Source organism: Ochlerotatus camptorhynchus, unplaced genomic scaffold (assembly GCF_037179485.1).
Source record: "Ochlerotatus camptorhynchus isolate MF236.1 unplaced genomic scaffold, CSIRO-AGI_Acam_v1.1 ptg000577l, whole genome shotgun sequence".
In the NCBI taxonomy this organism is placed as follows: Eukaryota; Metazoa; Arthropoda; class Insecta; order Diptera; family Culicidae; genus Ochlerotatus; species Ochlerotatus camptorhynchus.
Window position 1 is genome coordinate 418,323 of NW_027041058.1, and position 15,090 is coordinate 433,412.

A 15,090-nucleotide genomic window follows, 5' to 3' on the forward strand; every position below is an offset into this window, starting at 1 on the left:
TATTAATGATTATTCACACAACATTTTTTAATGCACGTGTCGTCAATGCACATATAAAAATAGCATAACAACTGTAGGCTACAGTACTGACACCACCGATGGGGGTGGCTTCAGCAACCCTCTTTCTTGGCAGAGGATTGATCCCAACAAACAATTTTAGCTGCAGATTAGCTTATACAACCAAAAATTGGCTTACAGCTAATTTTTGCCTGTATAAGCTAGTCTGTAGCTAAAACTATTTGTTGGGATTGCTCTCCAAACCTTGTGTTCTCAATCCTTACCCTGCCATCCATTTGTTACAACTTGTTACCCCTAACCTCGAGATAGCCGCGAGTAATCGGCCCCCGCTTTACTAACGTTAGTTTTAAGTAATTTTGTAATCTAAACAATGAATATCGGCTCCGCAAGGTACGGCAAATAAGCCTGGACAAATAAACGAATTATAAAAAAGAGATACGCATTATAAAAAAAAAAAAAAGATTTGATTTGGTGTTTGCGTTTGGAAATCTTTCTGAAATTACTGATTTTGATTTTTTTGTTGTTATATTTTGTGCTTTACAATAAATCAAATTGGTAATACAAAGTTTGATTATATGTAGAACCAACGGTGTTCATACACACTTAAATACTCAACTAATCAGTTCGACCTGCCATTATTTTCCGATTTCCCATCAACCATGAGATGCAACGTAAAATCGAATTTTGCAAGCTGATTGTTGCGGTTCAGGACCAAATCGTTTGGCGATTACCCGTGACGACTGCCACACCGATAAGAACTTTCTGTTTCCACGGGAATAAATAGGACCAGCTGGTGTGCAATTCAAACAGTCGAACGCAGTTGTTGAAGTCTCAAAGCCAAAATGAAATTCACAATTCTGCTGGTTTCCTTGATCGCGATGGTGGCAGTACTGCAGTGCCATGCAGAGGACGCCATGTCTGACGATGAATTTAATAAATGGTACGACGAGAATATGCCTAAGACGAAAAGACAGGTGGAAGATTCGACAAAAAATGACATGTCACATTTACTCAAAATGCAGACAACCATGAGAAGCATGGCCAGTATGTTGAGGGATAACGGTGTTGAAGCTGATTCATGAGAGCTGAAGGAGAGAAGGAATCCTGCATGGTAAGATTTGTTTGAATAGTATACTATGGGTGGATTTGATTACCGGCATTATTTAAATTTACAGGTTTCCAATGACCAGATGATGATCGATTAATGATAATAAGCAGAGGTGAAATCTCCTTGAAGACGCAGAATAGATGGATTAGTTGATAAGTTATTCATGTCTGGTGGAAGTACTGGATATTTGTGCAATAAATCAGTTGTTCAACCCTAAGAATTGATTATGATATTTGATTTAACATATCATGTGGTTCATGCGTATTATTTTGTCACCAAATTATTGATTCTTAATTACCAGTGACCTTCAACTATAGTTATAACTTAACGTTTGCGTTCAAAACTGCAGCAATAATGGCATCTTCACGTGACCTCTCAAGCAGTATGTTGACTGTAACATCTCTAACTTCATCGAAACATTGTTACAAGTGTTTGGTGGAGATCTATGAAACAGCCCAAGTAACAATTTCCAGTTGAAGAAACGCTTTCGTTTTGATTTTGTTCAGCTGCATGTTGAATAATAATTGCACAATGTGTTCACCACAACTTTTATAAAACCCTTGTTTACACTGGTTTGAAGAACCTATACGACTGCAATACAAAGATGTTGTCTAACGTATTCAGTAAAACGTTTACCCAAAATCAATTTCTTGTTGAAGAAACGCTTCAATTGTGATTTTATTCAACTGCATGCTGAATAATAACTGTACAATTTGTTTATTACAACTTCTGTAAAACTCTTGTTTACACTGGTTTGGAGAAGCTGTTCAACTACAGCATTATATGTATACGCGGTATAGGAGTAGAAGCAACTTTTATACAACGTTTATAGATACATATTAAACTCAAGCTTTATTATTTTGGTGAAAGCTCTTATACAACGTTTGTAGACACTTCTTGACAGCTGCTTTGAAATTTAGTAGAGAGTAAACCTGAGAGGCGTTTGTTGCACTCTTTTATGACTCCTAAATAATCATTGTACAGCAAGCGGTGAAAAGCGTTTATAGCACTTTTCAATGACTCCTTAACAACCGGATAGAAGCAACTTTTATACAACGTTTATAGATACATATTTAAACTCAACCTTTATGGTTTTGGTGAAAGCTCTAATACAACGTTTGTAGACACCTCCTAACAGCTGCTTCGAAATGTATTAGAGATTGAACCTGAGAGGCGTTTGTTACACTCTTTTATGACTCCTAAATAATCACTATACAGCAAGCGGTGAAAAGCGTTTTTAGCACTTTTTAATGACTCCTTAATAACCGTGGTGTAAGTACTCACAATATTCACAGATTAAAATTAGTTTAACAATTGTCGTGGTACGCCAAAATAATTGCTTGTACAGTTTTTATTAATTTAATTTATTTGTGCACATTGAAAAAATATGTAATTATGCCATAATTCACATTCTGTGATCATGGAAGAAGTAGTAACAAGCATCTGTTTAATCTTTGATTGATATTCCTTCAATTAATCTCTCTAATCATTAATTGAGAGAATTTATCTAGAAATGTTATCGTTGAATATATGATATATGTCTTAAATTAATGTTTGCATTTATTAATAACACCTATATATAATTTACCTCTACTCCACCAAAGGTTTCTCGAAGCAAGATTCGAACTCATGATCCCGGATTGCCAGCCGCTTCTGTTTCCATCTGCTCTATTCTTGAATACATATTTTGATCATATGAGAGAAGTATATCAAGCTCATCTTGAGTAACTTCTCTTGCAGTCGAATAATCATTGCCTTATGATTATATAAACATGCCTATCACTTGTGCTATTTTTAGTAACAAAATTGTGGTTGGTCGAATGTAAACAATCATTTAAGAGTGCTCCAAGCAGTTTTTGAAGCTTTTAACCAAATGGCAATTCAACTACATTCTTGTACAACTCTGGAAGCTATTATTCAACGTTTGATCAACTCAGGAGTTGTATAAGAGCTCCCAATGGTTTGTTTTGATGCGTTTATTTCACGTTCTATATAGCTCTTGTCAATCAGTTTAACTAAGGTGCTATAAAATTTATCGTAGGTCTTATAAAGCATATAGGTAAACCGAACGTAAACAATCATTTAAGAGTGCTCCAACAGCTTTTAAAACTCTTAATCAAATGGCAATACAACTACATTCTTGTTCAACTCTGGAAGCTATTATTCAACGTTTGATCAACTCAGGTGTTTTATAAGAGCTCTCAATTGTTTGTTGGGAGTTCATTCCTTAGATGAGCTGAAGGTCTTTCGATTTATGTAGTTAGCCCAAAGTGTGTAGCTGTGCGATTTGTTATGTATTTTCCTCGGATTTTCACTAACATGCTCTCATTGCACCAATACAACCGGACGTGAAAATCTCTTTACAATTCTAGATAGATTTGATTTCTAGAAAGTTAAGGCTCGCCCACGCATATCAACATCATCATTGGATCGGGGAAGGCTTCTCCTACCTGATGGTTATGTTGATTTGCGTGGACGTGCCTTTAATTCCTAGAAATCATCGAGAGAAGTCATTGTTTACAAAAGCTGTTTCGCCCTAATTCCAGCTCTATCTAGAATTCCTCGCACAATTCATTACGTTGCCCTTGTTGATACATATAGGGGAAATGACGGCTTCGGCATGCCAGACTATTTTCGGCAACCCAAATTGAAACACTATTTTCACTGGATTTTCTTACGAAAACACTTCGCTGAATGCATGCAAACGATTCTTTATGCTTTCAGCTTCAATTCGACTATATTTTTACCACTGAGAAAAAGCAATCTAGCAAGGTTTTCTTGAAATGCAACACACGCACTACAAATTGTAGCTGATTTCGAGTTGCCGATAATAGAACAGCAGATTTACATGCAGTTCAAATGGAACGGTTGCCGAAGAAAAACTGGTTGCCGACAATACTCGCTCTCACTAGAGAAGATTGGAGCTTTGTAAAAGCGTTTCAAAACAGTTTTTGACAATTCTTTCGACTGAAATTGTTAGAGCAGGTGGCAGCAAAAGATTGTAAACAAACCAATACTGCATATGTGTGCGTTCCTTAGAGAAAAGGGCTATAGAAACAAGGTTGTTGCTTAGGTTGCCGAGAATACGTAAATTACCCTATGCATGTAGTGGAAACAACGGAAATAAAAATTCGCATTGTCAAACCTGATTTTTGTGTATGAATGCAGATCTGTTCATTTTCAATCTGTCAAAAACGAAACAAGCTTTTACCCAACTAACAATTTTCACAATGTAAACGCTTTACTCATTTCATTTATACAGCCTCAAGCTGTATTCAAACGTTATACGATATGAGGAAACCTTTACTCAACCTCTATACAAGCAAATCTGGCGAACTTAGTCAGCTACTTATGGCTGTTGGAACGGTCGGGAGAAGCTCTTATTACATATCCATTAACGCTTCTATACAGCTGTTATCCTGCTGTTTAGTTGTGTGTGAACTTGAAAGGCGCTTATTCAACCTTTTCCCGGTTATCCAATAATCACTACACAGCTTTCTCTTGAAGCCGGGTTAAATACTGTTTACGCTTTTTTATGAAGGAATTTATTGAGTTTCGCTGTGAATCAAATTTATCGAAATTAGTTACAAATCATCACCAAATTATTTACCCTGCACCCGAACCTGGAATCGAACTCGAGACGACCTCATTGGCAAACCTTGACACTACCAACTTCGCTACGCCAACAGTTTGAACTTATGTAAACAAATCAACATTCCCTTCTACAACAAAATTGCTGAGTAGAGGCTTTATAATTGTGCACATGAATCACTTTTCTCGACTAGTTATAAAAGAGTAGAGTAAAAGCTGTAAAACTGCACACGTCTAAAAATAAACCTAGTTGACTGTGAAAATGCTTCCGAAGTTGCTCTAACACAGTTTATAAGCTGAGTACAGGTTGTTTAGTTGTTGAAAAAGCACTTTTGATGTTTATGTTATTCAGCAAGAGTGGTTGGTTGTGTAGAAGCCATCAAATGAGTAATATATTCACTTTGTTAGCTTTGTTTTGCAGCTACAAGTTGAAAATTGATTAGTGTGTGTATAGAAGTGACATTAGCGTTTATTGGCTGATGTTATTCAGTGCGACTGACAAATTGAATAATGGTTGTGAGAAAGTTGAGTAAACGCTATCCAAAACTATTTTGCCAGCTTTTGCTTGTAGCTGTATCTGCAGCTTCTTTTTAGCTACTTTACAGCACAACGCTGGAAAAGTTGGCTTACAAAACTGAAAATGTTAGTTGGGTAGTGTTGGTTCCATTCTGATTCGATAAATAGATACCAGCCAGATGAGGGTGGAATTTCTCAACATATTGATTTTATAAAACAATACACGTGAAGCAGCTATATTTGGTAAGTGTCAATAACCCTAATTAATGTTTGTTGTTCTACACGGTTAGACAAAAGTACCCAAAATTAAGTTCTTATCACTCATCTCGGCACTATAGTGCAGGAACCCAAAAGTAGGTAAAGCGGGTCAAAGTAATTTTCATTTACTTGTGTGCAGTTCGTATGGAATTTTCCACTGGCTTTTTAATTAAAAGTAAGTTAGTTGTACCCAACTGTAGGTAAATATGATTGTACTCAACGTTGGGTTCCCACACTTTACTACCCCTGTTGGGTGGTTTTGTTCCTCCTTTTTTTGACAACATTAGAAGGAGAAAAGGAGACAAACTAGTCAAAAGTAGGTAAAAGTGAACTTTCCGTTGGGGACTTTTTTCTTACGGTGTACCTAAATATAAAATTTACAAGCACTGTTTTCGGTTTCAGCATCTGGACAAGTTTTTGATTCAAATTTGTAACAAGTGTAAGTGTTGCGTCCAAGATTGTTATTTGGTGTTGTTATGTACTCAATCTCTCTTGGGGTAGATCATTGCCCTTACCACAACAGCACAGACGAAAACCTACCTTGTGATCGAGCCACCGACAGCTATGCACTTCACAGCCACCAGCGTATGGATCGAAGAGTCACCGTTGGCTGTACACGGTACAGCCACCAGCGACGGGTTGCCTCTCTAGAACGAAGGGCCACGACACAACTCGATCAAGCCACCGACAGCTGTGCACCTCACAGCCACCAGTAGTGGGACGATGAGCCACTGACAGCTGTGCACACCACAGCTACCAGCGAAGGGACGATGCACCGTTGGCTGCGCACACCACCAGCGTTGCCAGTATTCCAGATTTATCTGGATTTTCCAGATTTTTAGTCGTCTTGCCAGATACACAGACAGACCACGTATATTTCCAGATTTTTAAAATATGTTCCAGAATTTCCCAGATTTTTTAAACATGTTGCTTTAAAAATATCACTGCAATTGATTTACCATCTAATCAAACAATTAAAAGCAAAACTTGCTACTCAACGTCCATCAACGTTGGACATTACATAATTAAGGTAATTCTGAAAATAGTTCTGTAGTGAATTCCTTGTGAAATCAAACGAGAATTTCAAGCTAATTCTGAGTAGAGTTCCATCCATCTTTGTGGGCTTCATGTTCGTGTGATTTCACGTCGTTCAGGCGTATTGTGAGTGCCACGAAGTGAGGGTTCGATTCCCGCTCCAGCCGGTGCAAATTTTGACTACCTGAAAATTTCCCTACTGGTCTACTGGGTGTGGTGTGTTGTCCGTTGTCTAGTGTTAAATTTACAATATGTGCAACCTCTGGTTGAAGACGGTGTCAATTGTCTTATCAACTATGATGACAATTGCATGGAGATTTTGTGAATAAAAGAAATACAATTCGAAAGAGAAATCATAGAAAATTCTTATGATGAACTTAAGGAGTATGCTGATATGAATCGTGAGATTGATTTCAATGGAATTTTGTCCTGTGAAGATTAATTTTAAGACATTTCAACGGAATTATGCGCAATTTCTGGGAAACATTCAAAACCATTTTGGCAAAGTACTTGAATAATTAGGAAATACTGAAAAGGATTTCAAAACAATTTTTACCTACCACGCAGTTCAAAGGGAATTATCGGATGGGTCTGAGAAGAACGTGATGGTCATTCTGAAGAGTGTACCAAGGAAATTTTTAAGAATTTTTTTTTTTCAGAATTTCATAGAGAAAAATGGACACAAAATTGTGCCAATTCTTGGGAATTATTACGAGTTTGAGGAAATTATGGAATTAGAGAGTGATTTATAAGAAATTAAAAGAAGTAATGCTAAGAACTCTTAGAATGTTACCGTAAAAGTTTGGATATTATCAAGATTATTTTAAGGGAATATAGAAAAGAAGTATGATAAAATTTTAGGATGATCGCCTTGGGTGAAAATATCCTGTGAAGAGTTCTAAGTAAAATCAGACTAACAAAAAATGTCATGATCTGGGACCCAGAAAAAATATAAATTCCGGAATTTAGAATCATTGCAAGATCCTGAGACTTCCAAAATGAAGCTATCAAACTTTCATTTTAGTGATATAATAAAATTATTCTTTGGCATAAAATTATTCGTAATGGTCATGTGAATAGTGGAGTTGTCCGTAGTTTAGGTAAACTGTGTGTGAGTATCACGATGTTAGACTTTGAGTCCCACTTCAACCAGGTGAATTTTACTTCAAAATAAGGTTGCCTACTGGTCTACTGGGTGTTGTGTGTTGAATGATGTCAAGAATTAAATTGTAAATCTGATCAACCTCAGGGTAATATTAGAATTATTTAGAACTAATAAAATCTTTAAATTCTGGTATTGCATCAAATAAAGGGTGATACGGTCAAAATTTGGTCAAAAAATGTCATGATCTGGGACCCAGAAAAAATATAAATTCCGGAATTTAGAATCATTGCAAGATCCTGAGACTTCCAAAATGAAGCTATCAAACTTTCATTTTAGTGATATAATAAAATTATTCTTTGGCATAAAATTATTCGTAATGGTCATGTGAATAGTGGAGTTGTCCGTAGTTTAGGTAAACTGTGTGTGAGTATCACGATGTTAGACTTTGAGTCCCACTTCAACCAGGTGAATTTTACTTCAAAATAAGGTTGCCTACTGGTCTACTGGGTGTTGTGTGTTGAATGATGTCAAGAATTAAATTGTAAATCTGATCAACCTCAGGGTAATATTAGAATTATTTAGAACTAATAAAATCTTTAAATTCTGGTATTGCATCAAATAAAGGGTGATACGGTCAAAATTTGGTCAAGGGAAAACGCGTGTAAATCGGTGAAATCGTTTATTTAAAAAATCAAATTAAATTTCTTTTTCAAGTTCAATTAGTATAAAATTCAGGAAAAATATTCAGTTAGGCTTCCGCTTTTCCAAATCCGAATTGCCGGGCCTTACGCTTGACCCCTGCCATCAGATTTTGTACAGCCACCTTGTCCACCTTCTTCGCCGCAGAAAGCCAGTTTGCCTTGAACTGCTGCTCGCCCTTAGCAGTTTTTTTGGTCTTGTTTAGGTTCCGCTTGACAATAGCCCAGTATTTCTCAATTGGGTGGAGCTCTGGCGTGTTGGGAGCCACCTGCACGTTGTTAGCGGCGTACCACTCCATGGCCTTTTTACCGTAATGGCAAGATGCCAAATCTGGCCAAAACAGTACGGAACAACCGTGTTTCTTCAGGAAAGGCAGCAGACGTAAATTTCTTGGTTGACAGTCCCGGAAGCTATGAAAATGCTGCTTTTCAAGCCACAGGTACAGATGGCTTGCCAAACCAGATATTTCTTTGCGAACTTTGACAGTTTCATGTGCTTGAAAACATCTGCTACCTTTCCCCTTCCTTTTGCCGTATAAAACTCCTGTCCCGGAAGCTGCTTGTAGTCGGCTTTGACGTAGGTTTCGTCGTCCATTACCACGCAGTCAAACTTCGTCAGCATCGTCGTGTACAGCCTCCGGGATCGCGCTTTGGCCGTCGTATTTTGTTTATCATCGCGATTTGGAGTCACTACCTTCTTGTAAGTCGATAGTCTGGCTCGTTTTTTGGCTCGATGCACGGTTGTAGACGATACACCCAGCTTATTTGCGGCATCTCGGAGAGAGAGGTTAGGGTTTCGCTTGAAACTACCGGCAACTCTCTTTGTCGTCTCAGCGGTTTCCGGTTTTCGATTTCCCCCCGATCCAGACTTCCTGGCTGTCGACAAACGGCATTTTGACAACTGAAGAGTGAATTCCAAAATCAAATAGGAGCAACATTCTACACACACACCTTCAAAATGAGGGGTGTTCAGGTTTTTTAAATGCAAAATTGAAAGAAATACGTCAAGTTGATATTGACCAAATTTTGACCGTATCACCCTTTAGTAAGGACTACATCGATTATTATTAGTTAAAACAAATCCATCCCATCAAATTTCCTTGACTCTTTGCTTCTAATTCTTAAAAAAAGAATACAGTTTAAAAAGCAATGCTAAACATATTTTCTGGAGTATTTTACCCACATTTGATTATTTTTTTTAAATGCTGTGTTATGGATATTTAAGCTTTTTGGGCACACTGTGTCAATAATTTTCATCTTTTGGATGATTTCAGCAATGCTCACAAGTTATTTGCTTTACATAATTTATTTAAACATGTAATTCATAACCATTCTAGTACTTAAAATGAATTCCAGGTGATCATACTGACCAATTTTTACGCGAGAGCATTATGTTAAAAACGGGATTTTTTTAAGCATTCCAGATTTTTCCAGATTTTATATTTTAACTGTTCCAGATTTTTCTGAAAATGACCTGGCAACGCTGCACATCCACAGCGGACAGTGTAGGAACGATGGGTCGCTGAAAACTCTTCAGCACCAGTCGTTGAGCTGCCAACAGCTGTAACCACTACAGCCACCAGCGCAGTAAACCGGTAAACCTCTCTCCGTCTCTCTCGAAGGACCACGGCAAAACTGCCGAACACAAGGCTCCGATGAGCAGGGAAATAGGAAAGTTCAACTCTTTTAAAAGTGTCCACTAGGCAGTGATGCCACATATACAGATTTATCTGTAATCATACAGATTTTTTTTCAATATTTTGATACAGATATCTGTATATACAGATTACAGATTTTTGAAAAATATACAGATTTTTCAGATTTTTCAAATTAAGGGAATATATTTTGTATTGTTTTATTGTATTGTAATTATATCAATTCCGCTAAATAATCGTTTCAACGGTGCCGGTGGTGTTGTGGTAAGCGTGATTACCTCTCACCCCAGCAGGCCTGGGTTCAATCCCAGTCGGCGCCGCCGGGATGTTCTGAGGCATAACATCTCTGATCACGCCTTCCTTCGGATGGGAAGTAAAGCCGTTGGTCCCCGGTTCATGAGTTGATGGGTCGATAGGTACACGCAGGGAAATGAGCATAAGAAAACCAAAATTCAAACATTATGTAAACTCAAAAATGAAGCAAAACAAACTTTCATAAGTCACTTATGCGTTGCATATAAGACATATCAGTTTTCATTATTTGGACATAAACCATTCATGCACCACATGTTTGAATTTCATTATGCGCATTATGAAAGCTGTAAGAGTGTTTATTTGAAAAAAATCATAAGGAACGTTATAATATGTAGAGCCAAAACTCAAGATGGAAGTGGCTATTGGAGACGGTAGTGGACGCATACAAGTCGAAGCTATGTAATTTTTTTTGTAGCGGGAATTATTCGAAAAGTCACCATTAATAAGGCAGGTGTCAACAGACTCATTAGTGAGGACGCCGTCTTTTCATGTAATTGAGAATTCTACTGTGGATCCAATGCATGATTTATTCAGCAATGGAATCTGTAAATACAGTTTTTCAGCATCTCTCACTGATGTATAAGTTTTGAAATTATGCATTTCAATTTTCATTCGCTTGGTGTCACAATTCATAATGTAGGTAATTGAAAGTGTATGCTTCAATTTTCAAAATTCTTAATACGTCATTCCCCCTTATTCTGCGAGTCACGTGACTATCTGTCACCGGTGAGGTGACAATTGTCACCTCGTGTGAGGTGACTCTCCGTGCAAATCAAATGGAGAGTCACCTCACACGAGGTGACTATTGTCACCTCACCGGTGAGAGAGAGTCACGTGACTCGCAGAATAGGGGGGATTATGAACTAAGCTATGCATTATGATGATTTCATTACCAAGTCCTTAAGAAATTCCTACGAATTGATTTGCCCAATAAATTTGATTTCATAATGTATCGTATTGAACATCATGAGAATTGCTTGTGGCTAAATTTCAAAAGGTATTTTAATGAATATCTTATGTGCATTTACCTGCGTGTAGGGTCCAGGTGTGGGAGCTGCCTTCCTGGCACGTCGGTAGCATTGGTGCTCAGCACGGAAAACAAGATCGACGGAAAAAACAAACCAAAGGAAAAAAAAAAAAATCGTTTCTTCCTTCTGAGAAGCTTGAATTCAATCTGAGCATCAAACCCAAATCGTATTTTTCACAAAATAAATTATTATTGTTTTAGCTTCGAATGGGCTTGAAATCTTTCCGATGGACTTCTGATGTTCAGATGTCTGATTTGTTTAATTTACCATGGCACACGGTGACAGATACAAAGGTTAATTAAATATATTTTTGTCAGCACGGTAAACAAGCCATTTTAGAAAACCCACAAAGTGGTTGATTACAGTTTGTGAGTCGAAGAGTCAACTAGATATTTTTATATTTGAGAAGCGTATTTACAGAAATAAAGAATATTGTATGCAATTCGACTAAACTTCCTGTAAAAGTTTTGTGTTATGTACAATGTCCAGATAAAGGTTTGGGTAATTTCAGATATAAAAAAAATCAAATTCTAGGGAATTGTGATAGTTACTTCATTTAAGAAATCTTCTTAATGTTGTGTATTTTCAGACAGTAGAAGATATACAAAACACTTTGAAAATCAAGATTGTAGGATTTCATGATTTTGAAGAAAGCAATCTTTAGTCATTTTTCATGTTTCCAAACATTGAACAAACTCCTTCTTAGCTTTAAATTTGCTCAATGGAGATTTACGTAAATCCGCACTGATACCATAACACAGAAATTGTACAGATTTTTTTTACAGATTTTTGTCAACCAAATACAGATTTAAAAGATTTTTTGCGATGAAAATACAGATTAAACTTCGAAAAAATGTGGCATCACTGCCACTAGGTGGAACTTATGGAAGATGAATCGATCACCACATGCAACCAGTGGATGAACGAACAGGAACTGGACGAAGCACGAATGCTCGGGAAATCTCCGTTCTCGGACGAAAAGAATGAGACACTGTTCTCAATTCTGCCTTTTTATTCGCTGCTTCCTCTTCAATGGCTAAATGCAGGATACAGAATGAAACATGAAATGCAATGTTGTTTACTTTTATACTCTTTCATCGGCTGCGTCAGCCAATCAGGATGCGCCATTCGATGACGTCGTTCGTTTTCCTATTGGAAGCGTTCATCGCGTACAGGTGTTTTAGGCTGTGAACCATTTGCCGAGTTAAATTTAACTCGTGGTTAAAAGTGACATTTCGAAAGTTATTTTCTATGTTCGAAAATCCCCGTGCTGTCGATCGACCGGTTTTCGAGCCACGGTTGTCAAACTTTAACTTCTTGTCTGTCAGAAATAACCATGCTCGGATAGCAGGGTTAATCGATAACTTTTCATCTGTCAAATTTTAACCAAAAGTTAAAATAATCCACCAAATGGTTCAGAGCCTTAGGCTGTGAACCATTTGCCGAGTTAAATTTAACTCGTGGTTAAAAGTGACATTTCGAAAGTTATTTTCTATGTTCGAAAATCCCCGTGCTGTCGATCGACCGGTTTTCGAGCCACGGTTGTCAAACTTTAACTTCTTGTCTGTCAGAAATAACCATGCTCGGATAGCAGGGTTAATCGATAACTTTTCATCTGTCAAATTTTAACCAAAAGTTAAAATAATCCACCAAATGGTTCAGAGCCTTAGGCTGTGAACCATTTGCCGAGTTAAATTTAACTCGTGGTTAAAAGTGACATTTCGAAAGTTATTTTCTATGTTCGAAAATCCCCGTGCTGTCGATCGACCGGTTTTCGAGCCACGGTTGTCAAACTTTAACTTCTTGTCTGTCAGAAATAACCATGCTCGGATAGCAGGGTTAATCGATAACTTTTCATCTGTCAAATTTTAACCAAAAGTTAAAATAATCCACCAAATGGTTCAGAGCCTTAATCAGTTTATTTGGTTTACTTTAAACAACCGGCCTCGCAACCGGCTGAAGCGTGGCGCACTGCCCATCAGTTTTGAGGTACACGTTTGGGCACCATAAGAGCACATGCGAGCGTCCCATCGGCGGCGGGCATACGTCAACGAGGGGTGATTGCGAAAAGTTAAGCAAAACAAACTTCGAAACATAAACAACCTTGTGATTTTCCACTTTAGTTGCGTTGTGATGTGTCAATAGTTGAAAAGTTTGTGAGAATTTTGTGTTTCACAGAAGAATTTGCAGAATGGAGCCAAGTGTAGACGACTTGCTGTCCTTCAAGGAGTTCCCACTGATGCAGGATGGTAACTCCGACAGCGCACAGCTGAACATCGACTCCCCGAAGAAAGTTTCACCCAGTCGGGAATCGGACAACGGTGAAGGTTTGTCTTTTGATGAATTGTGAGGGTTGTTCAGTCCAAATAAATGGATATTTTCAGAAACTGCACCGACGAAAAGTTCATCATTCTTCACTTTCGAGTACTACCAGAGGTTCTTCGACGTCGATACAATGACTGTGGTGGACCGAATAGTCACGTCTATCATTCCAAAGCGGGCACCGACCGATTACCTAAAGCTTAACATAGCCACCAATCCGGATCTCTATGGGCCCGTCTGGATCGTGATCACTTTAGTAACAAGATTCATACGTTTTCAATTCTTTGGAATTTTATTGATATTCGATTCATTTTGCGATAGATTTTCACAATTGCCATTTCGGGTAACATGGCCAGTTACCTGCAGAATGCTGGCAACCACCACTGGCGGTATAATTTCCACCTGGTTTCGGCTTCGGCAACGGTTATCATTTTGTACACCAGTTTCATGCCCTTTGCTCTGTGGGCACTGCTCAAATGGAGCGTTCGGACGGATGAGATGGACTTGGAAGAGGTTTGAGGACTATTTCTTTACTGTTGATTATTCATTACGCTAAAATTCTGGTTGTAGCAGGCTCCATACACTCCTACCTTATTGTCACTGGTCTGCGTCTATGGATATTCCATGGGCATTTACATCCCGGTTTCGATCCTTTGGACCATTCAGGTTAGCTGTTCTCAATTCTAATTTCATAAGCACAAGTAATTGAAATTGTTTTCAGATTCCCCTCTTCCAATGGCTTTTGGTTGCAACGGGAACGTTCCTGTCCGGATTCGCCCTGATTTGGATTCTGATGCCGGCGATTAAGACTTCGAAATTATCCTTCTTCATCACACCGACCATCGGATTGGTGCATTTCATTCTGGCTACCGGATTTATGCTGTACTTCTTCCATCCAGCAGATTCGCCCGAAGCGCCGGTTAAAGTGATGGAACAGATCAAAACTACGATTGCAACGGTCATTGCCCACAAAAATGCTACCCAATAGATTTTAATAGAATGAACATTGTGTCTAAGTCATTTAAGTGGAATAAATCTGTGCTTACTAAAATAGCTTAAAATACGATTTTGCGGTTTATCTACTTCCCGAAACTACCCTGGGTGTTTTTACAAGGAGTTAAGAAGACAAACAAGTGAAAAGTAAGTACCTACCAATAAAGTGAGCTGTCCGTGTAAAAGGTTGGTCTAAAACTGATCGACTAAGTGATTTTGAAAATGCAATGTAAACTCTTGTCGGAAAAATGCAGGGAATGGATACTGAGATGATCCTCTTTGCACGCAATATTGTATGCAATTTTTGGTTAAGTTTATATGCCCATCGTTTTCTTTCTTATAAATTTAAACGAATTATTGCATTATTATAATAACAACGTGAACAAACCGAATATAGTTGAACTTGATTAAATATAAATTACTAAATTAAATAACGAACAATAATTAT

At 37.8% G+C, this 15,090-nt stretch overlaps 1 protein-coding gene across 2 annotated transcripts; it reads left to right on the forward strand.

Moving 5' to 3' along the window:
• Window positions 1–481: 481 nt before the first annotated feature.
• On the forward strand, window positions 482–14,699 carry LOC135713738 (protein YIPF1). Of its 2 annotated transcripts, XM_065236964.1 has the most exons (6): window positions 482–489; window positions 13,489–13,654; window positions 13,712–13,905; window positions 13,971–14,162; window positions 14,220–14,315; window positions 14,371–14,699. In XM_065236964.1, the coding sequence occupies exons 2-6, from the start codon at window positions 13,519–13,521 to the stop codon at window positions 14,635–14,637; spliced, it is 885 nt and encodes a 294-aa protein (XP_065093036.1). In that variant the 5' UTR covers window positions 482–489; window positions 13,489–13,518; the 3' UTR covers window positions 14,638–14,699. The 2 variants fall into 2 exon arrangements, with proteins under 2 accessions (XP_065093036.1, XP_065093035.1); XM_065236963.1 differs by lacking the exon at window positions 482–489 and having other exon boundaries at window positions 13,430–13,654.
• Window positions 14,700–15,090: the final 391 nt, after the last annotated feature.